The following is a 23,244-nucleotide window of genomic DNA, read 5'->3' as shown; positions in this document are numbered from 1 at the left end:
CTGAACACACCCAGCAGGACAAGGAGGTCATTCTTTCCATCACACTGAGATGATCTGTGACTGAAGTCAAATGAGGTGTTGCCACGAAGTTACTGGAGAGAGTTTCTCTCGGTGGTTAGGCACGATCAAGACCCTGAGACATTCAAATAGGTGGTGGCTCATGAAGGGGTTGTGAACATTTATTTGAGATTGAGAGCGGCTGCAGGAATCGCAGTCACTGAACATCACAATACAGTCCACACTCCTCAACATGTCTTATTTGACTACCCACCTTACAGTACCAGTTGTATGGTACTAGTGACCAGATGTGGTGTTAATGCACCAGTGGTAGGATGCATGTAATTTAGAGTTCATGGGTTCTAGTTACTTTAAAAATGAGACAATAGCTTTTGTCTCCTTCCAGCTTTCTCTCTGTGGATTTCCTTTACTGGAGCAAGCCTGTTCCGCATGTCTAGTAAAATAAAAAAATGTTTTCAATTATGCAGGATACGTTTACACACAAAGCAACCACATGGCCTTGGCAGCTCTTGTTTCCAATTTTAGTGGAAGACAGATGGGTTTTTGAGCTCAGTGTTGCTCTTGGAATTCACCTCTTCTCCCTTGTGGGGCGCTGGGGATGCGGGTTTGGCTCTGGTTCAGCAAAGCCAGGACAGGCAACGGGCTATATAAAAGCATCCAGGAGATATGAGACACAATAGAATTTGCAGAAGCGGAGAGAAGCCTGGAAGACAAAGCGAAGATGCAGCCTATGATCCTGGCATCCCTGTTGGCACTGGCTGCCCTTAGTCTCTGCCAAGGAGGTAGGAGAGGCAGGAATATTAACCAACATCCCACCCATATGTTCTTTTCTCTGCACTTCTCATACCTTTTCTCATGCTATCCGTTTTCTCAGTCACTGGTCCAGCGTCACAGTTGTGGTGTTGCCAGTGGCTGAGAGAAGATGTAATCTAGTTGCAATGATGGAGTATGTTGTAGTGTCATAGCCTAGATCAGATATGATGGTTGACACGTCGTGTGGGTTTTGTGTCCCAGATGAGATGTAGTCTAGAGACAACCTCAAAATGTGTATCCTTAAATAGGTAAACAAGGATGGTCTGTGCCCTCATGATTAAGATTGTGGTCTAGTTGATCAATTGAGGAGTGGTCCACTGGCTGGGAGGAGATGCAAAGTTGTTGCTGGGTTTGGTGTATTTTGCAGTGTCGAAGCCTAGGTGTGATCTAAAGATTAATAAATCAAGAGGTGTTGTCTCTAAGATGAGATGTGGCCTAGAAGCTTAGGCCTTGATTACAAGTAGTAAAGATAAATCTAACCCCTCTGCAAAACCCCTGGTTTCACAGGATTGTAATTATAAAGACTGTGGCATTTACCACACCCTGTATTTACTAGGTCTATAAAGTCCACCACCCTTCAATTTTCTCCAGGTACGCATCGACAGGGCGAGATATATACCAGCATAAAATGCCCATTAAATAACGGGCCCATTTGGAAGGGCTAAACGCATAATAGGTGATAATTATCCCACCTGATAAATATTGAACCCGGGGGCATCAGATTTTATCCGGTGTGATTATTAATTCCAACCCCTCTCTGGGACATTCGTAACCAGGGCCTTCTTCAAGGTGTGGCCGACTAGACACGTTAAAGTACGGTCTCGTGGTTGAGGTCAGACTTGCCCCGGTGATTAGGATTTAGGATTAGTTGTGTTTTAGTGGGTACTTGGCGGCATGGTACAGTGTTTAAGCTGAGGTAAAGACCAGTTGCTAAATTGACAGGTGATCTAATGGCTAAGATGAAAAGCGGCCTAGTGCCTACTTTGAGCCATGATCTGTTTCCTACATTGCAGATTGCTGAGTGAGGGGTTGTAATCTACATTCCCTACTTCACTATTTGTGGCTTCATTTATCTGCTCCCTAAAAAACAGAGAGAAGCAAGCTGACCTCAATTCAAAGCACTAAATCAAAACAGGAAATCTGCTTGGGGATAAAAGTCCAGCTAAAATAGCCATTTTTTTGTCTCCAAGCAAGTGAGATAAATTAGCTTGGAGAGCATAAGGTGACATGGACAGAGTGCCTTGAACGCTAAGAGAAATGGGCCCTTCACCCTGATTGTATATGAAAAATGCTGCTCTAATTTGGGTGCAGTAGGCCCCCACGGACCTGGTGTCAATGCACCTGCTCCCTTATTATATTTGCAGCTACATCCCTGTGAGCACTCTGATTTGGACCCCCCATTTCATTATCTGGGGACTCTTGGGGAAAGGTTTGGCAGCAAATGTTCTGGACTGTCGAACTCCTGCTTAGATACTAAAAAGTTTAACACACAATGTTCTCTCCAAGGTCACTGAAATTATGTGATTCTGTGACCGTGGCTTTTTCGCCATAATTATAGATTGAGGGCCTTATTTATGAGCCCTTTACGCCACAGCTGCGTCACTTTTTGTGCTACTGTGGCGGCGTAAAATATGTGCCAGTCTGTGCCATATTTACAAAGTGACGCATCTAAGCAGATGCGTCACTTGGTAAACCCCTCCGCTACAATATACCTGCAACAGGTATAATGTATGCATCATGGGCGTTCTGGTGCGGAAAAGGCTCATATAAGTGCCACAGTGAAATCTATGGGATTTCACTGCGACACTTTTAGGACACCACTGTGTCAAATCCTTACTCCTGCCTCCCAACAGGTGTAAGGAGTGACACAGCCTCTTTCACATAGGGCTTGCCCCATGTGAAAAGACACTGGAGTTTCATCTGTTTTCAGATACACCCCAGCAATGCGCCACTTTTGCGCCCACAGATACGTCAGTATTCCTGTCGTATCTGTAAATTCTAGCGACATGGAGGGCTGTACAGTAAATACAGCGCATCCATGGAGGACACTCTGAAAAGTTTCTTGTACCCTAGTGTGAAAATGACGCTCATTAAGTGTAACTTTTGCTCAAACAGTATGAATGAGTGTTAACATTGCAAAATAGTAAATTAATACTACCACTGAATGTGCAACATTACGCCGCATAATTTGCTTTTTGTTGCTGCATAATTTAGTCAACACGGCATATAATCTTTTCTTCCTGTAATTCCAGTGGCCCTGGCTGTTGGTACAAAAAAACCTTATACTATACAAAAGACAAATCTGTTAGCTTTGCCAGTTATTTTCTTAGTGTTTGTATTTTGATCAGCACCAAGACCTGTCTTAGGTTTTAACATTTAAAAGAAAAAGAGTAATTCATTGAACTATGTTACTTTTGTTCTAATGGTAACTATGACCAAGCAAGATAGCTTTTGATTTATTAGACAGAACTTTACTTTAATTTAAACCGTACGAAAAATGTAGGGTATGAAGGTTTAAAGACTAAACAATTTAAAGCAAAATGTCATGGGAAATACACAATTACATGGAAAGACAATTAAGTGGGTTGTCGACTTTCATGAACCGGAAATGTCAGGTCACAATTCTCCATTTAAGTACAAAGCTCTTGTTGGGGTCCTTTAGTAAAGAGCTTGTCACTGTGGAGTGTAGGGGGCACTGTTTCTCTGAGGCACTGCCACCAGTGGTGCTCAATGCTGGGGGTTTCGTATCTCAAGGCTGCCTGGCCTTGATTCAATCATATGCCTCTTTCTTCCACCACCCTACACTTCCGGTCTCTTTATATCACTCTTGCGGGTTCTTTTTCATCACTTCTTTCTTCCCTTGTCACGGTTTTCCTAACTTCCTCTTTGTCCTTTATTCTCCGTTTTATGTTTTTTTTCTCTCTTGCTCTGGGTCAAAGTTTGATGACAGTCCCCAAATGGATGTTGGTGGGACCACCAGCGGCGACTGGAAGAAAGTAGCATTGATTTGTATGAAACTACATGAGTCCCCTATGCTCATTCCATTGTGCCTTGCTGCATAATGTGTGGTACTTCTTTGGGGAAGAAACTATCTAGGGCCTGATTGATCAAGGGATTGCATCGCACTTCCGTCATGCAGAGTGTTGCAAGGGCAATGCAATAGCTAAGTCAGATTTACCAAGTCACGCAAAGCCACCTTGCGCGGCCCTGCGTTTGTTGGTAAATCTGGAGTAATCAAGGTAGGGCACGTCGCTGCCTTGCGTTACTCTGCCCTGGGAAGGCGATCCCTGGGTGGAGAGTGGGTGTTGCCACGCATCCACCCATGGATTTTGATTCATTCCCATATTTACCAACACTGGTGAAACTGAATGCATCAAAATTCCACGCCATCCCAAGGGAGTCGTGTCTAGGAGAAATGTCTTTAGTTCTGCTCGTGGTTTCCTCTTTATAGTTGTGCAGCACACTTAGAAAAAGGGAGATGTCTCTAAGGGTTGTATTTTGTGCAGGGAGGTGTCCTTTCCTGCACAAAAACAATCCTGCCTGCAACGCAGGCACCTGTGCACCGGAGCGCGAGGGTGCCTGCGTTGGGGCTCGGCAGCAGATTGTGCACAGGCGTAGGCAGGGAGCAGGAATACGCCATCAATTGGCAAATAAGACGCATTCGTGCCTTTTCCCTTTCACGCAGCGCACCAAGTTGTCTGGCTGCATTGCGTGAAACCTGATTAAATCTGGCCCCAAGTGTAAAATCATTTTATGCCCCATGAATTCCATTTACGAAGCTGTATCTACTAGAAGAGGTGTGAGCTAGTGGTTGAATTGTCAGCCATGAAACTAAGCGCCCTGAAATCTAAACCTAGCTTCTGTACTTGAGCACATTATATGATCCTCGGCAAATCCCTTTTCCTCTATATCTTTGAGAAGCACCACCTACAAATGGGCTATCCTCCAACATTAAGTGCTATAAACAGATATTGACTGTCTTATTTTTTATTTCATATTTCCAAGCTAGAAAATGAATTGCCTCCTGAGCTCTAATGTGGTTGTTAAATTAAAGTCAGCCTAGGGTTTATAAAAAGAAAAAATAGCTAGCTTGTACTTCTCACTGTCAGATGCTTTTGTGAAATTATCTACATTTTAGAAACAAACAGAGAAAGCCTATTGTTTTGACTTTTACACACCCTAAGGTTTTATCAAGACTCACAGAGCAGGTATGTCCAGATTAGTAGCAGGACCGACCAACCTCAACAGAGTGTGACTTTTGATAGAGCAGAAGGTATAGTGGCACCGGGGACGTGATACCCACTGCATCTCCAATTATGCTGCGATAGCGTTTGGGATCACTATTTATAGACCGCTTACCACCCTGATGAGGGGTGAAGCTCCTTGCAGGTGGGTAGCAAGCTACTCTGTTTGATGGTCACATCATTAGAGTTACAGTTTGTCCTGCAGTTTATGGAAGAGTTGTCATGCTCTTTATAAGCAACTGCAGTCTGGTATGCAAAGTTACGGAATGCCCGTTCAATTTGGTTCATGCGCTTGGTACAAGCTGCCTTGCCGCCTTCATGTAAACTGTCAGGTTACATATCCTGAAGAGGGTAAGGTGGTCAGCCATACATGCATATTTTGATGTGGTGGACTTGTACGTCATCAGTCATGCAATGGAGATACTGGGCCATGTGTGTGTGTGTGTGCGTGCGCGTGTGTGTGTGTGTGTAAATTCACAGCTACCCAAAGAGTTGTGATCAAAGGTATTGCTTCATAATAATAATATTAATCTCATTATTATCAGGTGGCTCATTTGATGTTATCCACTTGGCTCTAGTACATTGATTTCACATATTTCAGACATTGGTGTTGCTGCCTCTGTGGCTCTGTATGGACCTCTAAGCTTTATGATTCTTTGCAGCATCTCTTGCTCGCCAGTGGTTCTTAACCATTGGTCTTGTGAGGACACCCCATAAATGACTGCTGGAAGCCAGGAACCCCCGCCTGAGCACTTTCTTTAACTTGGACCTTTAACTTGGACCTTTAAACAGTACAAAGGAATACAGAGACAAGTATACATTAAACACATATAGAAATTATGAAATATTTAACTTAATACACAAACAAAAAATATGCAAAAGTCGAAATTCTAAGGGGAAGGTTGGAGCTTTTTCAAAATGTAGTTTTATTTCTAAAAGATGATGCAGTGTGTTAGACACTAGCATACCACTTTGCCTTTATGGCTTCTGATTCATGCTTTCTTCTTGTCGGTGCATACTGGTGCTTCAGGTGAGGCCTCCAGTCATTCACAGTAGTTAGTGTTTGCTGTACTTCCGCCATGGATCACAATTAGGATATCATTGAAAATTTTAGCCTTCAATTTAAAATATTTGTAGAGCATTTTAAAATTTAAATTGCCTTTTTTGTATATATATTTAATTAATGCTTCTAAACAGTCATGGCTGCCCTGAGAATATGTTGTGGATTATCAGGGGTCCACGGACCACAGGTTATGAATCACTGGGTTAGATGATGTTTGAGGCTTGAGTGCCATAGAGTCCTCACCAGAGGGATGACGGGACACTATCTTTATAGTACTCTGGTAGTGCCTGTAGAGAGTCTTCGGGGACACAATAGGGCCCCTGGCACCCTTACTATACCACTGTCCCATGACAGATCCGGTCCAGCACAGATAGTACAATGCCATCTTTTGCATGCAACGTTCTGGAACTGGCTATGGAATTGATTCTGGGCCTTCCTATTGGGCTCCAGATACTCCTGCATTTCTGGAAATCTTCAATCAAAAATCAATCAGTGACATTTATAGAGCGCGCTACTCACCCGTGAGGGTCTCAAGGCGCTGAAGGGGGGGGGGGGTGCTGCTACTGCTCGAATAGCCAGGTCTTGAGGTGTTTCCTGAAGGTGAGATGGTCCTGGGTCAGTCGTAGGTGTGCGGGAAGGGAGTTCCATATCTTGGCTGCCAGGTAGGAGAACGATCTTCCTCCGGTGGTGGTTCTGCGAATCCGTGGGACGGTGGCGAGGGCGAAGCTGGTGAAGTGGAGCTGGCGGGTGGGGGTGTAGAACGAGAGGCGGTTGTTGAGGTATTCGGGGCCCATGTTGTGGAGCGCTTTGTGTGCGTGGGTGAGCAGCCTGAACGTGATCCTCTTGTTGACGGGGAGCCAGTGCAGGTTTCTCAGGTGGGCGGATATGTCGAGGATGAGTCGTGCGGAGGCGTTCTGTATGCGCTGAAGACGTTTCTGAAGTTTGGCTGTGGTTCCTGCGTATAGGGCATTCCCGTAGTCCAGTCGGATGGTGACGAGGGCCTGGGTCACCGTCTTTCTGGTTTCGGTGGGGATCCACCAGAAGATCTTTCGGAGCATGCGCAGGGTGTTGAAACATGAGGACGAGACTGCGTTGACTTGCTTGGTCAAATCCTATTTCCTGCACCTCGTGATTTACTCTGATCTACCACTATAAGATTTTCAGAGACACCTTTGTGTCTGAACATCTTCAAACATCTGATAATGACCCTTTCCCAGGCCTGTATTCCTCCTAGACAGCCACACACAATGTGAGCTTAGGTGTGACTGAAAGGGCCATCACTGGCAGGAACATACCACCTTCAGAGACACTGACCTATCAGGATACACTCTGACATCTGCAATGTTCCCCATCCTTTCTTCTAAGAGCTTTAACAGCAGGCTTGAAAAGAATTTGTCGAACAAATATGTATCAATCAACCAATGTAAACACATCCTTCTTTCATCAGATCTAGTGATTCCAAACTGACTCCTGGATCAGGGCTACATGGGTTATGTCTATTGCCTCAAATGGAAAGTTTTAAACAAATGCATGTACCATCACAGACTGAATCGGGGTTAAAACGTCTGCCCTTTTAATAAGCTATGCAAACATGGCACACTAAAGAAGGGAAAACCCAGGTGGAGCTGATCCATAAAAATACATTGCCTTTTCTGCGAAAAGTGTGCAGAGACCTCTTTATTGAAAAATAGTACAACGCAGAGTAGCAAACACAATAGCTGCAATGCTGAAGGGAAGACGGCAGTGTAGAACCATATCTACTGACAAAATGCGCTGCTGCTCTCTTCCCCAGCACTGGCTCACAAACATGCTGCCTAGCGCCTCGCACACACCCTTGACCATAACGCAAATGTGATGTCTAGCATTGGTTTTGTACTGAAAGGGTGCCTATCTGGCACAAAATACTACATTTAGGCAAACTTTTATTATTTCCACACTCTGGGGGGAGATTTACCATGTTTTCACGTAGCGCACTGCAGCAGCGACAAATGCTGCGCGAAAAGGAGAGAAGAGGCGAGCACCCAATTTACTAAAATAAGGCACTCTCCTGCCCTCTCCCTTGCGCCGGTGCTAAAATCATCTGCTGTGCGCCATGGAGAAACCTTTGCGCCAGGGCTCAAGGGTGTCTCTGTGAATCTAGCATAGGGTTTGTACTGGAAGGGAACCCTTCCAGTTCAAAATACTAAGGTTAGAGTAACTTGAAGCCTTTTCCCACTTTCACTGTGCGCTGTACAGTGCAGCACACATGCAAAGTCGGAAAAGGAAAGAGAAATGAAAGCATTTCTCCTTCCTTGCTCCTACTTTGCAAGGGCACAGTTTTTTCACTCTAAACCCTGTTTACTTTGTTTAATAAATTGGATCTAGCATGAGAAACCTCGGGTGGTTGCATGGGAACGCCCATGCACCACCCTTGGTACGCATCCTTGGTGCTAAGTAATGCAAAGCAGCGTTATGCGTTGCATCACTTTCCTGTTATTTCCAATACTAAATAGGTTTAGCACTGGAAAGTAAATCAGGAAGAAAAGATTTTGTGCTGATTTGCGTCAGTTTTGTGACTCAAACACAGCGCAAACTCTTAGAAAATCTCCCCCTGAATGTGTGGCGTACAGTGCAGCAGACATGCACCAACCCACAGATATGAGTTGCATTTCCTGCCAAAAGCAAATTTATTAAAATAGCGCAACGCAGCAACAAAAGTCGCTGCATTGCACTAGTGGGGAGAGCAGAGTACAACCATATTGACGAGGAAAATGCGCTGCTGCCTTCTCCAGTGCTGGCTTAGAAACAGGCTACTTGGCACCAAGCACACACCCCTCACAACCCTGCACTAAAATGCCACGTTTTGTGAATGATGTCTAGCGCAGGTTTTAAACTAACTGTAAGGGCGCCCCTCCAGTGCAAACACTAAACCCAGACAAACTCTTAAACTTTCCCACGCTGAATGTGTTCTGTTCAGTGCAGCACATATGTATGTAATGGGTGAAAAGTTAAGAGAAATTAAAAGATTTCTCCTACTTAGCGCCTGCCTCAAAGAAGTATTATTTTTTGGCATAAAGTCCTGTCTAGCAATTTATGGGCATGAAAAACCATGGGTGGTAGCATGGAAACACTCATGGCACGCCCACTTGACGTAAGTAGTGCAGAGCATTATTGTGTTACTTTTATAGCTACTTTTCAGCACAAAAATGTTTTCCACGGGGCTTTATCATCACTTTGCGTGACTTCGAGGCAGCACAGAGTTTTGATACATTTGCCCTATATACATTCTGTAACTACTGTCTGATCCTGTGCAACAAATATGTGTATGTGCAAGTTATGTGCTTTAAAGCGAAAGGCATTTACTTTAAGTGCATGGATAGGAAAGCTCAGTGGTTAAATGCACCGGCCTCTGACATCTATATGTTGCAGGCTTCATTCCTGGGAGGATGGCCTCAGACCTTTATCCTTACAAGATCATACAAATGAATGCAGTTCCATACCACCAGGAGACTCTCTTTGTGCAGCTTTGTGTGACTTTGCAGCAGTGCAAAGTTGTAATAATTTGCCCCTTCCTCTCCACCCCTGAGGTTTCTGTTAAGGCATTGTTTTTAGCGACAGATTTACTAACATGTCACGCAAGGTTGCGCAGTAACCGAAGTTACTGCGCTATGTTGCTTGACATTGACAGCTCCACATCTGCTAAGGTATGGCGCTGCAGCATCCTCCCTTTGCGCTGGAGCACAATGTGTATGCAGTGGCGGCTCGCAGAGGGAGTGCTGCGGGGGGAGGGGCAGGGTGGGAGGGTAGTGGAGTCAGGCATGCGATGGCATGGAGTAAGGTAAGTAAATAAATAAATAAAAGTATTTCCCTTGCGCTCGCTGCATCGCCTACTCAACGAGTTTATTTATTTACTTACCTTACTCCATGCCGTCGTATGTCCGACTCCACTACCCCCCACCCTGCCCCACCACCGCCCCGCCTCACCGCTCCGCAGCACTCCCTTTGCGAGCCGCCACAGTCGAACGTTAAATCTTTTCACACATAAGATGTGTAGTGCACAGTGCAGCACACAAGGAATGTGAGAAAAGGTAGGAGAAATAAAAACAGTTCTCCTTGTTAGCGCCTGCACCCAGAAGGCATATATTTTGTTGGAAAGCCTGGTGTACACATGTTAGTAGATGGGGCTGTGTTGTAATGTGGGAACATTCATATGCCACACAGGGGAAGTCCACTTACTTTTAGACAACTTTCCAGCACACAAAGTTTTGCACTGATTATTAACTCACAAATCAACACTGCACCAGATTGCATCTCTTTTTGGTGAATTTGCCTCGGCATGAAGCGTTGAGTAAACTGGCCCCATGTATGGTAGTCTGGTTCTTTCAGTAGAAGTAAACTAGCCTACACCTCCGTGAATATAGACAAGTGTACTAAAGGAAAGGAGACAACATGCGCTGCTCTTGGAACGCATGTGGTGCTTGGGCTACAAACCATACACAAAGAGGCATGCAGAGGGAGATAAATCTGGAAGACTATTGGCTTGGTTGATTAGAACTGACTCTGCGGGATCTCTGATCATGAGTATTTGTATTACACAGACTGAGATTGTTTGTACACAGTATGGGAACCATCAGAAGTTTCTTGAGTACTACACAAAAGGCCATAATGAGAACAAAAATAAGTGAACACTTAAAGTGAGTTAATTAGATCCTACACATTTGGATTATGTGCCAGGGGAAAGGAGGGTTTATGTAGAAGCCACAGTAACTGCTCTGGATATCAGGGCTGCAATACCAGGACTACCTAGGAGGAAGGCTCTTCAGGTAGAAGGACTAACCCTTTTGTTTTACCTGATCTATACAGATATACGTGCACCAGAATTAGAGATAGTGATTAGGTCGCAAATACAAAAGGTGTCCTTCTGCCCTCAACCAGACTGTTGCTCTCTAAAACGTAGACGGAAACCTCAAGTTAGAACCTCTCAAATGCCTTTGTGGGTGTTAAATATTTACTACAAAATATTGAGCAGAGTACTTGAAGGATGATTGCTGGAGCTACTACCCACTCTAGTCAGTCCAGATCAGTGCAGGTTTGTACCATGAGGTAACATCCCTCTAATATTAGGAGACTGTGTCACGGAAAGGAACCTACTTCTCAACCACTGGCAATAGCAATGGTTTTAGAGAAGTACTTTAACACAATTAATTTAAGATATATCTTCATGGTACTGAAGAAACCAAGATTAGGTATTGCTATGATGAAAATGGATAATCTAATTGTAAATTCAACTAGTTGTAAGAGTTGATAGTGGCCAGGCGATCTGTTGGGAAATCTGTGCCTGCTGTGAAGGGTAGCATATCCTTTTGGATGATTCTTCCACTGTCTGCGATGGGAAGGATACTTCTGGGAAAGCTGATGACACTGCTAATGTTGCTGTACTATTTGCTAGTGTGAATGCCTGCACATTTGTTTGAAGAATGTGATTAATTCTGCTAGGGATGAGAAGGCATAGACTGGCTCTGTATAAACTCCATACAGATGGAGGCTTAGGTGTCCCAGAAAATAAATAATAACATATAGCAGCTCAACAACTACGAGCGGCCTGATGATTCTATACACCCCACCCCAAGAAGCAGGATATAAAATGACCAACTCTCAAAGAGGCAAGCTGATTGGTCTACTGATAAGACCAGAAAGACCAAATAAACAAGATGGAGAACATCTAGACTTCTAGGTGCGAGACAACACTTTGTCACATCATTCTAGTTTAAAGCCATCCTGGGCTAAGTAGGCCCAAGTGGCCACCTAGGTAAAAGGCTTGGGTCAGGAGCACGATCTAGGCAATTGGGGATCTGTACGCGATCGGCATGCTTAGGTTAGTTCATTCTACACATTCTATAGACCACTGAGCCAAGCAAGATACATTCACTTTTTTTAAAAACAACCTGACAGGCATGACGACTTGAATAAAAATGGTACACCAAAAGCAGAATGAAGATAATATGGAGGTACTGTGTTTTGGTGCATCCGGTTTCATTTAGCCAAGTTCCTGGTAGCCTCTTGCCAATGAGTGCTATACAGACCCAATAAATAGGTCTTAACACAAATACAGTGTCTTCGGCAGCCACCCTGTGGGAAGCATATGAAGCTGTATCCAGTGGAAAGGCCATATCAAATATTACCCACTACAAACGGATCAAGAACAATGCATCCTCCTCTCAGAGTAGGAAGTAGTAGTAATCTAGGGCACTTGCATTAAGGAACCCTTTGATTTGCAATCAGCTATCACAAGCCAAACTGCGACTTCAACAATTACTACAAGTAGAAGCCATAAAAGATCTTGAATATAAGAACATGGGAATAAAGCATGCAAATTAATTACTTCACTGGCTGAGCTAAAGGAGGAAGAACATTTGCACATACCATGTAACATAGATAAAGTAGGCAACACACACTTCTCAATAGATATTTCTGATGCCTTTAAAAATTATTATGAAGCCCTATACGTTAGCTGCCGTCTCTCAAAATAAAAAATGGACTTGGAGGGGTCAAATTTACTATTCCATCTCCAACCTGGCCAACAGCAGGGGAAGTGCTGGGCCTTGTAAGGGCCAGATTAGCTATTCCAGCTACATGATAAGCAACAGTAAGGAATGTGTTGGACTTTGGAGGGGTCAGATTTACTATTCCCTCTCCAACATAAGGAACAGTGGGGAAAGTGTTGGATATTGGAGATGACAGTTTTACTATTCATACTCAAACAGAAAAAAACAGTTGGGAAAGTGTTGGACTTTGGAGGGTCAGATGTATTATTTGCACTCCAACCTAAACAGCAGCAGGGAACGTTTTATACTGTGGAGGAGCCAAAAGTACTGTTCCTGCTCCATCATAAGCAACTGTAAGAAAAAAGATGGACTTTGGAAAGCTTGGATTTACTTTTCTCTCGTCAAAATTTAAAAAGAATTGTAAATAAAATTACATTAAAAATGGTACGAATTGAAACATTAAAAAATGGATTTAAAATACTTCCGATCCTATTACCCAAAAACTCTGACATCCACAAAAATACATTAAAATAATGCTAGAACAAAATTGACAATACACATTATCTAAAAAAATGAAATTAATTATTATATAAAAACACAAAATAATTAAATATTTCAATTATTAAACACAATTAATTTACAAAAACAATTATCTAGTCACCCAATAAACAACTAAAAAATGTAATTACTTTTTTAAAATCATCAATTAAATAACTAAAAAGGAATTGACATAGTAAATAATCAAATTGACAAATTCAAAATTATAAAAAAACTTTTTTTTAAAACTAAACATTAAAAAAACTTCTCATCCTATTTCCTCATAAACCAAATAACTTGCAAAAACATTACATGTAATTGAAATAAAAAACTTTTAAGTATTACCAAATAAAAAAACAGTACATTTTAAATACTTAACATTAAGATAATAACATAGAAACAAATGCAACAAAATAGTTGAAAACCAATATTATGTATAACCATATTTAAATAAAAAAAGTGATATAAAATACTTCAATGAAACAATATTCTTATCTGTAACATTCTGTCCCATGATTTTCTTGACATCGCAATATATTTGACACAATATTTGTCTCTCTCAATATTTTTGAAACAATATTGTGGTGGAATACCTCATCACGATGGCATTATCATAGAGAATGGGTTTAGGATCAGTGCTGGTAAAGCATATTTTAAATCTTTCTTCTGATGAAGGGTTTAATTTTTCTTCAATTGCATTTGAGACCTTTGACAAAATATTTTATGTGTTCATTCAGGTGGAGAGTCTTAACGAAGGTGAATCCCACAGATTTAGCCTTGTCCAATTGAATTGTACGATTCCAGGCAGAGCGAGGGAGATGCAGAAGATCTGAAGAGGAGAACTTGACTGCATGGGTTGATTTGAATGTGTTTATTGATGTCTTGAGTTCGCCATGTCTTCTTATAAGTCTGATGAACCTGATAGAACCAAATCTGCAAATAAAAAAGAAACAAGATATTGAAAAATACTGTCTCAAATGGTTCCTTCAAGCTTCCTGAGTGAACATTTAATGCTGTAATGTGTTGACTGGTTCTCCCAAACTTGACTGCCTTTGTTAGATTTAAGATTTCAATTTTCCGAAATGTGCTACTAGAGTGGTAGTTGTTGGCAGGGTACATGCGCATGTGTTTGGGACACATCAACGGTTCAACTTGTAGCAAGTTTGCCAACATTTGCCAATATTCCAGTGTGAAATGTCCATGAATGGAGATGATTTAAATGACTAAGAATAAGAGCCTATTAGAAAGACTAGTTGCCCATGCCTACATTAGTTAGAAAAGGCTTTAGTGTCACAGCATCCAAACTGAAGGTCTTTCTATAAATAGTCTGAACAGTCACAGACGTGGACTAGGGATAGGGATCAGATAAGCATTGTTTTGCCTTAAAAGAGGGATCTCTAACTCTGAGAATAGATGACGCTCACGTTTGGTAAGAAACAAATATCTACTAGGCTGGCTGTTGTTTGACACATAATTTTTTCTAGGTTTCTTAGACAGTGCTCTGTTGCTTGTAACTCGGTCTATGCTCCATTAATACTCAAACAAGCAAAATAAATATTCTTTCATACTGAGCTACAATTGTGCAGTCAATCAGGTTCTCCTGTAGCAATATGTAACCTGTTTTTCAAACTTTTCATTCTCAGAGGCTGTCGATTCCAACGGCGTGCCAGAGACCCATCACTCTGAAGGTTTGTATACTCCTCTATTCATCACATCCTTTACATTGACATCTGTTCCATAGTAAGGCCTAGTATACTGCAGTCCTCCTCTCCCTCATTCAGGGAGGGAGCACCCACCCTCATCACAAATTGAACGGTGTCTTTACTAACAACTAAAAACAACTTTTTTTTGTGTAATTTTTTCCAACCCACTTTGTAAAGGCTGCAATGTTATTGGATCGATTAGTACATCACTATTGCTGTATAGCTGCAGGCACTGTTAATGTATTTTATGCCAATCTTGTGTGGATATGCTATATAACACTTCAATGCTGTTAAACAAATTTGTTTAAATGTTAACTATATCTCATTCGTTGGTTAAGAATGTAATATCTTCTTCGTTCAACTACATAGGGTTTATTTTCTTCAGTTGTATCTACCAAATAAATACTTTTTCGAGAAAGCAAAATGTATCTTATTTTGGGGAAAAAGTAGACAACTTCTATCTTTTGCTGTAAATTTACATAGATGAGAACTGAAAATCCCATGAGTAAATTATTCCAAAAAACGTATTTTCTCAATAGAGTAATAAAGAAGTATTAGCAAAAAGCACCATTTGATCAGGGTGGCTAAATAAAAGTGGTGATAACCTGCGATGGCAAAAATGCTGTATCCTGGGGATTTTAGCCTTACAACGTGGTGCAGTCATACGTTTATTATTTGGCACAGTTGGTTGGTTTCTTTAGGAATGCTGGCCTTATTTTCTAACAGTATTGGCGTATTTTGTAGAGAAATGTTGGTCATATTTGTGAGCAATTCACTGCCAGAACTGGCTAAAAAAAGTGTCTGTGGAAACACAAGAAACTGATACATTGAATGCATATTGCCATACTCGCCACAACAAAAGATATTCAACACATTAACCATGGTGGGAGGTGCTTACTTCTGAGGAAGTTGTTTAAATGCATAGTGTTTGTCTTCTGTTATAGCATTCATTTCCAAACAAGACTCTGCAAATGCCTTTGAGAAGAGAGAGAAGAGGAGCATTTACCCTTTCAGGTAATGTCTTTGAATTTCTGAATTGTCATCAGGTCTGGGTGGTGTGCGCCAAACAGTCGTGGCTCCCCCCTAATTGGTTATTGGATAAAAAGTTGAATCATACAATATGTACATCTAACTCTGGCATAATGATTTATTTGCTTGTCTTACAGCGTTATTGTGGGAATCCCGAGACCATTTACTGGGGTCCAAGGATATTTGGGTTCAGCACTTGTAACATTTTTAGGGCCCCACAAGTTGATATCTAGACCAACTCAACTTAATTCACCTCATCTTCATTTTAACCAGGACTGTAACATGGGATGAGTGGGTATGCTCTAATCAATCTTAAAGGACCTATCCAATGTTGAGGAAAACAAGGGTTTCTTTACCATCCTCTGTATCACTAACAATCACCAACAGTACTCATTCTAAAATGTTGCTTTGTTTGATGACTTCGTTTGTGTTGTGAGACCTACATTGCTATCATTCACCTGAAGGCCCTTAAACAACTGGGATTTCCTGTAGGGAGTATTCCAATCCACATAGTATTGGCATAAAGGGTATTAACCATAGTCAAATCAATCTTGGCCACATCCCAAAAGGAACACTACAGCCTGAACTGCTGGTTACTTACCATCTAAGCGGGAACAAAAGCAACCTCAGACATGTTTGATCCTTACTGTGCCTGTTATGTGCTGCAGCTTGTGTCCCTACATTACAGGGAGCAGGAGGCATTAAAACTGATGGAAGTAAATATGTTGCAATTCTATGAGTAGTAATACATTTTCTATTACATGAGTGGATCAATCAAAAGCAAATGAGTCATGTGGCAGCTCCAAAACAAGCGGTCCGCCCTAAACTGCTTGACCAGGTCTCCTCTGAACAAGAATGCAAGCAATCACAGAGGTGTTTCAGTCTTCCGTGACCTAACTGTTGAGGCACAGCCTTGAGGGACAATTTGGAGTTTGGAGGGAAGCACGTGCAGGGAGAAAACTCTTGTACATCAGAGTCATTGATTTTTTTTGGTTTTCAGAAACAACCTCCCACTTTGGTATTTTATTTTTAATAAATAAAAAAAGCCTGAAAAAAACAATGAAGGCAATGGCTAGGTTTGATAGGCACTCTCGACCACACTGATCTTATGGGAAGTATGTAGTATTGTTCATTCACAATCCATATATCTTCTGGTGCTTCAGGAGGAGGAGCCATCCATTCCTTCTCAGTTGGACAGGGTGCTAAATGTACAAATAACGATGTCTCCAAGCACACAGAAATCCAGAGGTAAGGTTGTGGTTTTAGTTGTCTTTTATTCAATGATATTAGACACGCCCTTTCGCCAACACGTGTTTCGTCTATTCCTGTTCCAATCACAGCAGACTTCGTCAGGGCTTTGTATCTAAAACAGAGGTATATTCTAATCAGGAGGAGTATCACTATAGCAGTGGTTCCCAAACTTTTTCGACCCGCAGCTCCCTTGACTCATTGGCTATTGCCCGTGGCTCCCCACTGTTACTTTTTTTGGAGGGTGGAGTGGATGTAAGCCTGGCCTAGAGAGTACTTGCATTTTTCTCCCTGAAAATAATTGGGATGAAGCTGATGAAGGTATTATAATCATATTTGCAGGGGGTTTCGTATTACTAAGGTGGGGCCTCTAATAAAATATTCCTAGTTACCCTTCTTTGCTCATGCCTTTTTTAGAGTACCCTCTCAAACCTTTCTATCCCACTTACAGTGCTAAATAGCAAACCCAATGGATGTAGGCTCGATTTCCAAAGTGTGTATGCGCTTGAAGAATATTTGTAAGCACCTCCATTTCTACCCAGGTCATACGTGCCAACACACATGTCTCAGCAGGGTGACTCCCGATTTTTTAAACCACATACAACTTTATTTTTGCTGTCTCCTCCCTAAAAGTGCCTCCAAATCAATGCAAGTAAAATAAATTTCTCTGATTTTTTTTTAAACGTACCTCTTTCTTGCTTCCAAATGTTGGCATTATGCCTTATATGGTGTTTTACTTCCCTTTGCTCAAGGAGAGAGCAGGCCTGCCTGAAAATGTGTGTGTACTGAAAGAAATGTGTAATGGAAGTACCTATGATTCAAGTACAAATGTCAATACTTAATAATACTTAGGGGTCGATTACGAAGTCGGTCGGAAAGGCTCTAAACGGGATTCGGATTCTCCGAAACCGATTTGGAACCTATGGTTCCGACCAAATCGGATACATTTCCAACCGGCCAATTACGATGCAGGGAAACTGTTTGGGCTGTCCGATCAGCATTCTGACAGCGCGAGTCGTTCAGAGCCGAACCGTACAGCTCTATGCACACAGCTTCCGACAGAGCGAATACGATGGGCGATTCTGACAGCCGTTCCAAATTGGTTTGCCCATCACGAAACAGCTGTCGGAATATGACTTTGGGGGGCCCAGAGCAGACCCTCCTTCACCCGTAGGCTGGGCTCCATGAGTCCATCGGAAGCCAGCCGGAATGACCGGCAGGTTTACTTTCCGACCACTAGCATTGTAATGCGGCAGTCGGACAGTAAACCGAGCGGCCGATTGCGATGCAGCCCGTAAGGCTCCGACCGTCAGTCAGAGCCTTTACGGGGCGCACCGTAATTGGTCCTTCTGTAACTACAATAGGATTGGGTATCAAAAAAGTGAGACTCAGTGTTAACAAGTAAAAGGAACTGAAAGCACTTGACTTTTGCAGGTGTTTGTATTTAGACACCTCTATCTTACTCTGTTTTTATAAATAAGGATCTGAAGATTCGATTTACTAATAGAAAGTGATTATTTTTTTAATTCAGTGGTTGTATCAAACTTCAAAATTTACCCACAGCTTTCATTTGTCCTGTCACCAACTCCTTAAACCTCTTTTGTGTGTAAATGTATAATTGCTTTCGATGAAATCACAGCTGCTTTGTAATTTGCATTTTCCTATCTGCAGGGCTGCCAGATACACCCCAGATCCCTTGGAATCCAAACGTGAGATCTGTGAGCTGAACCCGGACTGTGATGAGCTGGCTGATCACATTGGATTCCAGGAAGCGTATAGGCGTTTCTACGGAACAGTCTAGATCGCCAGAACCAGTTGCCATTCTCTGATATCATATTAAAAAAAGTCAACTCTTCTACAATTATCATAAAATACTCTACATTTATTTGCTTCACTGGTTCTGCTAAACCTTGGCCACCTTATTAACTTTGCTTATGGAGTTCCTAGCTGTGCGTGCAGGCTAGCAGACATTTTGAAGAGGGTAAGAGAAAAGAAATGATGATGCACCACTGCAACAGCTACAGGCCATTTTCTGCTGCACTCCTCTATGCCCCCTGAGCTTTGCAGCGCAATGTCCACAAAAAAGCACACTGTGATCCTATTTGTAGAGGACTTTCAAGATCAATCATGTTTGAGCAAAAACTTTTGACTTAAATTCCAATAAATTTAAGTATGAGCTAACATGTTTCAGTGTTTATTTTTCAAACTATGATTGCATTCTGTTTATTGTGAAAGTACAATGATTATCCCAAACCACTTGGCAACACATCCTTTACTGCGAAATCAGCTGATTGTCCTTGGTGAATGAAGGCCGCCCAACATGTTATTCAGTTAATGGAATGAGCTGTCAACTCTGTGAATCAAGAAAAAATAGTATCTTCTTGGTTTACCAATGTATCTCTTGTGATCATTATTGCCATAGGTAAAATGTATTTTCCTTTCAGTTGAGTTGTTTCTAGTTATATATAGGTAAGCTTGTTTTCAGTTTCTTCTAAAACTCGGAAAAATGTTGTCTCCTCGGCGTTGAAGTGTGTTAATTCAATGTATTATTTCACAATTTGGTTGGGTGGTCACATATGGTACTGTAACCCTCAACATGATATAAAGGTATAGCAATATGTAAAGGACTGTTTGATTCATGACCCTGTAGATTTATAGTCCTTGATCATCTTGTGTTAGTTTCATCAAAGATGCATATTTCTGTGAACTTCACCCTGTTAATTTCTGATGAATGTATGAGTGTGCCATAATCTATTAATTCCCTGTGTCCTGTTGTGCCTATATTGACTGTGTTCATATATGTAAGTTTATTCTCAGCATAGTTACCTTACCTTAAATGTTTGTGGATTTCTTGTATGTGTCACAGAATGTAATAATTTCCTAATGATGAGTAAATTAATGTAACAGGATAGACTGGGCTGGGTTCTTTCACTGAAGTTAACATCCATTTCAGAGCCTGTGATTCTGATGAGAAATTTAAAAATTGACTTAACAGGTAACTGATGGGCTCACAGGGCAAAATTGACTGGCTTTTCCACACTCCTACCGGCCTTTCAAGAAACAACATTGTAACATACTCTCTCTTTATCTGTAACAATGAGTATGTTTTGGTCTTGAGAAGAAGATACCTCAGGAAATATGAGGAATTCCCCTACTCTCCTTGTTTTCCATAGTTTTCACATTTACTGCATTCCCGGATTCTGAATTTTCGCTAAGTTTTAGCGATACTTCTGTAAATAGGACTGGTCACCTAAATTTTCATAAGCCAGGTTACTTATCCTGAATGGAAACAAAGTACTTGTAACTGACACGTTGTAAGTTAACCATACACAAGCAAGAAGTCTGACAACTATGGTATCAATTATAGCATGGAAAAAGAGCTAAGTTGTCTCCATAATGGAAAATGCCACAAATCAGGTTTCTATATGAGAAGGTTGGTGGTCAAACTGCATCCATCTCTCAAAAAGTGTAACATGTAGTTATTGCTTAGAATTTTCTTTTGTTTTGTTTAGATGGCAGTTATAGAAATTCCACAGACTTATACAAATGTCTTTCTATCCATGAAGTCCAACTGTGCAATTGAATCAGAGATTTGACCTTATACAAATATCATCAAAATTTTATTTTGGCCTTTTGACCCTGAAAGTGCAAATAAGCCATGTACATTAACTTTTCAGTTCTTAAGAAATGAAAGATCACAGAGTTAAAAAGCCTAAAATACAGTTAGTAAAAATATGCATTGACATTTCAGATAATAGCATTGAAAGGGTCGCGGAGTAAAAAAAAAACCTAAAATACAATGAATAAAAATAAATACAGTACAATCGTAAATATAGGTCTAGATATCAAAAACACTAATACAGTGCAAAAAAGAAACCAATACGGAAAATAAACCAATACGGATCCCTCCGATAGTAGGGGTGAAATAATCCATTACACACAATTTAAGGGCCCCACAGCAATTTGACACATATGCCCCATCTACAGTCTCTCATTTAACACATGTCTAAAAACAGAATAAAACTTGCAGTGATGTCAAGGTAAAAATTAAGAATCTTAAAGATGAGATATCGTGGAAAACCATTTCACAATGCAGCCACGATGTAGAGCCTTTAATAAATACTTTTAATAAAAATGTGGTGAATCTTAGGGGAAGGGATGGGCAATTAAAAGCTTGCCACTTGCCTCAGCCTTCACATTGAGAGTAAGTAGTGTGATACAGCAAAGAGTATATGTTGGCTTACGTCAAACCTTAAAATGTGAAGGACATTGTTATATTCTCTAACACCCAAGACCCGGCATATTGCAATAACCCACATTTTCCTGCTGAAATGACATGTTGGGCAAAAGAACAACACATGCTATACTGTTTCACTTTATGAGCCACAGGTTGGGCAAGGGCGGCCAATTGATTCCAACTTATAGGCCCAGTTATCAGTAAAGACAGCGATAGGCAAGGATCCGTACCTAAACTGCAAATACAAATTCCGGGCCAGCCGAGGTTCAATTTCGCCAAGGAAGTGTTCAAAATGATAGGTTACCTTAGCCATAGGAGGGAGCTGACAGTATTTGACCAAACTTATTCCGATGGTATCTTTGACTTGGGTTTTACTGATGACCGGTAAAGTCTCCGGCACCTCACACAGATCTCCGCACCCTATCTTAATTAGAGTATCTTTCACGTATCTAATCAATGGGATACTTCTCTATCCCAGTATTTCTAAAACTTCTATAAGGTAGGCTTGATAGGAAGACAACTTGAGGGTAGCCCACATCCATCAACAATAAAGAATTGGCCCGATCCCTGCACCCTTAGTAATAGACCTACTAGGAAGCCCTAATAATTGGCAAAGGAAACTATTCTCTGTAACTTGTAGTTTGGACATATTTTCATAACCCTAATGTTCAGACCCACACAAAGCAGCTCCCAAGGCCTGCATTTGATATATTTGAATCACAGGAGATACTGGGTGGAAACACAAACTTTGTTGCGCTGTTACTAAGGCCCCACTATGCTGCAAGAGTTAGAGTCTCCCTGTCTCAATGTAGCAGCTCCAGTCCACATCCTCAGTGTCCGCCCTAGGTACTCAAAGACCTTAATCTGCTCTAAAGGAACACCAATAAGCTTGGGGTTAGATTGCGTGGTGCGGCTAGGATTTAAAATCATGAGTTTGGTTTTATCAACATTAATTTCAAGACCCTTCCGTTCACAGAACCTCTTAAAATGACCCAAACGTTTTTGTAAGCCCATGGGGGATTTGGAAATTAAAAGAGTGTCATTCGCGAACATTAAGGCTGTAGTCTTAATGTTTGCAAATCTAGGTGGGTCTATGGTCACATGCATCCAAAAAAGAAATCAAATCATTCACATATAGTGAAAAAAAGAGTGTGGGCGAGGACGCACCCTTTTCTGACCCTACGGCCCACAGCAAAGAGGTCTGTCAGTCACCTGACAATCCACACAGCACTTGTACAAATTATCTAGATGTAGTCTGGCTAAAATGTCCAGAAGATCAGGAGGGACACCCATGGCAGCCACAACCTGCCAGTTTCGGCCGAGGTACCATGTTCAACGCCGATCGTAGCTCGACGAATGCAATGTAAAGACTGCCGCCCCCCAAGACCACTGTTTTACAATAAAAAATTTGGAAACTAAAAACTTGATCGACTGTGCTAATTCCCTCCCTGAATCCAGCCTGTAGTGGAGTTCGAATTTTATGTTCTTCCATCCAGGGATGAAGTCGAGCAAGGAGTATGGTACAGAATACTTTTTGTGAGCAATCAATAAGACTGATTGGTCTGAAGTTGCGATTGTCAGAAAGGGATCCTTTTTTATGAATGGGGATTGTTTCCGCTCCTACACATGTTGTTATTAAAAATTACTAGAAAGTAATGTCCCCATACATCCAATTTACTTCTATAGACATACACAGGGATCTATTCTAATTTGTGAGCTTTATAAGCCACTATCCTAGTGATAGCTGTATTAACATACCCTAGGGTGATTTGGTTTAGATTCACACTGTATGGGCAGCCGTCATCTCCACCCATGGGATTTTCAGCCA

General features: G+C 41.5%; 1 protein-coding gene across 1 annotated transcript; it reads left to right on the top strand.

The window, feature by feature from the left end:
* Positions 1-712: 712 nt before the first annotated feature.
* On the top strand, positions 713-19,350 carry BGLAP (bone gamma-carboxyglutamate protein). The gene is made up of 4 exons (XM_085637489.1): positions 713-800; positions 14,843-14,887; positions 15,847-15,916; positions 18,851-19,350. The coding sequence occupies exons 1-4, from the start codon at positions 740-742 to the stop codon at positions 18,978-18,980; spliced, it is 306 nt and encodes a 101-aa protein (XP_085493615.1). The 5' UTR covers positions 713-739; the 3' UTR covers positions 18,981-19,350.
* Positions 19,351-23,244: the final 3,894 nt, after the last annotated feature.

The sequence above is a fragment of the Triturus cristatus genome, chromosome 12 (genome assembly GCF_964204655.1).
Source record: "Triturus cristatus chromosome 12, aTriCri1.1, whole genome shotgun sequence".
NCBI classification, from domain to species: Eukaryota; Metazoa; Chordata; class Amphibia; order Caudata; family Salamandridae; genus Triturus; species Triturus cristatus.
The sequence above is the reverse complement of the archived record's forward strand: the minus strand, read 5'-3'. Positions and strand labels throughout refer to the sequence as shown.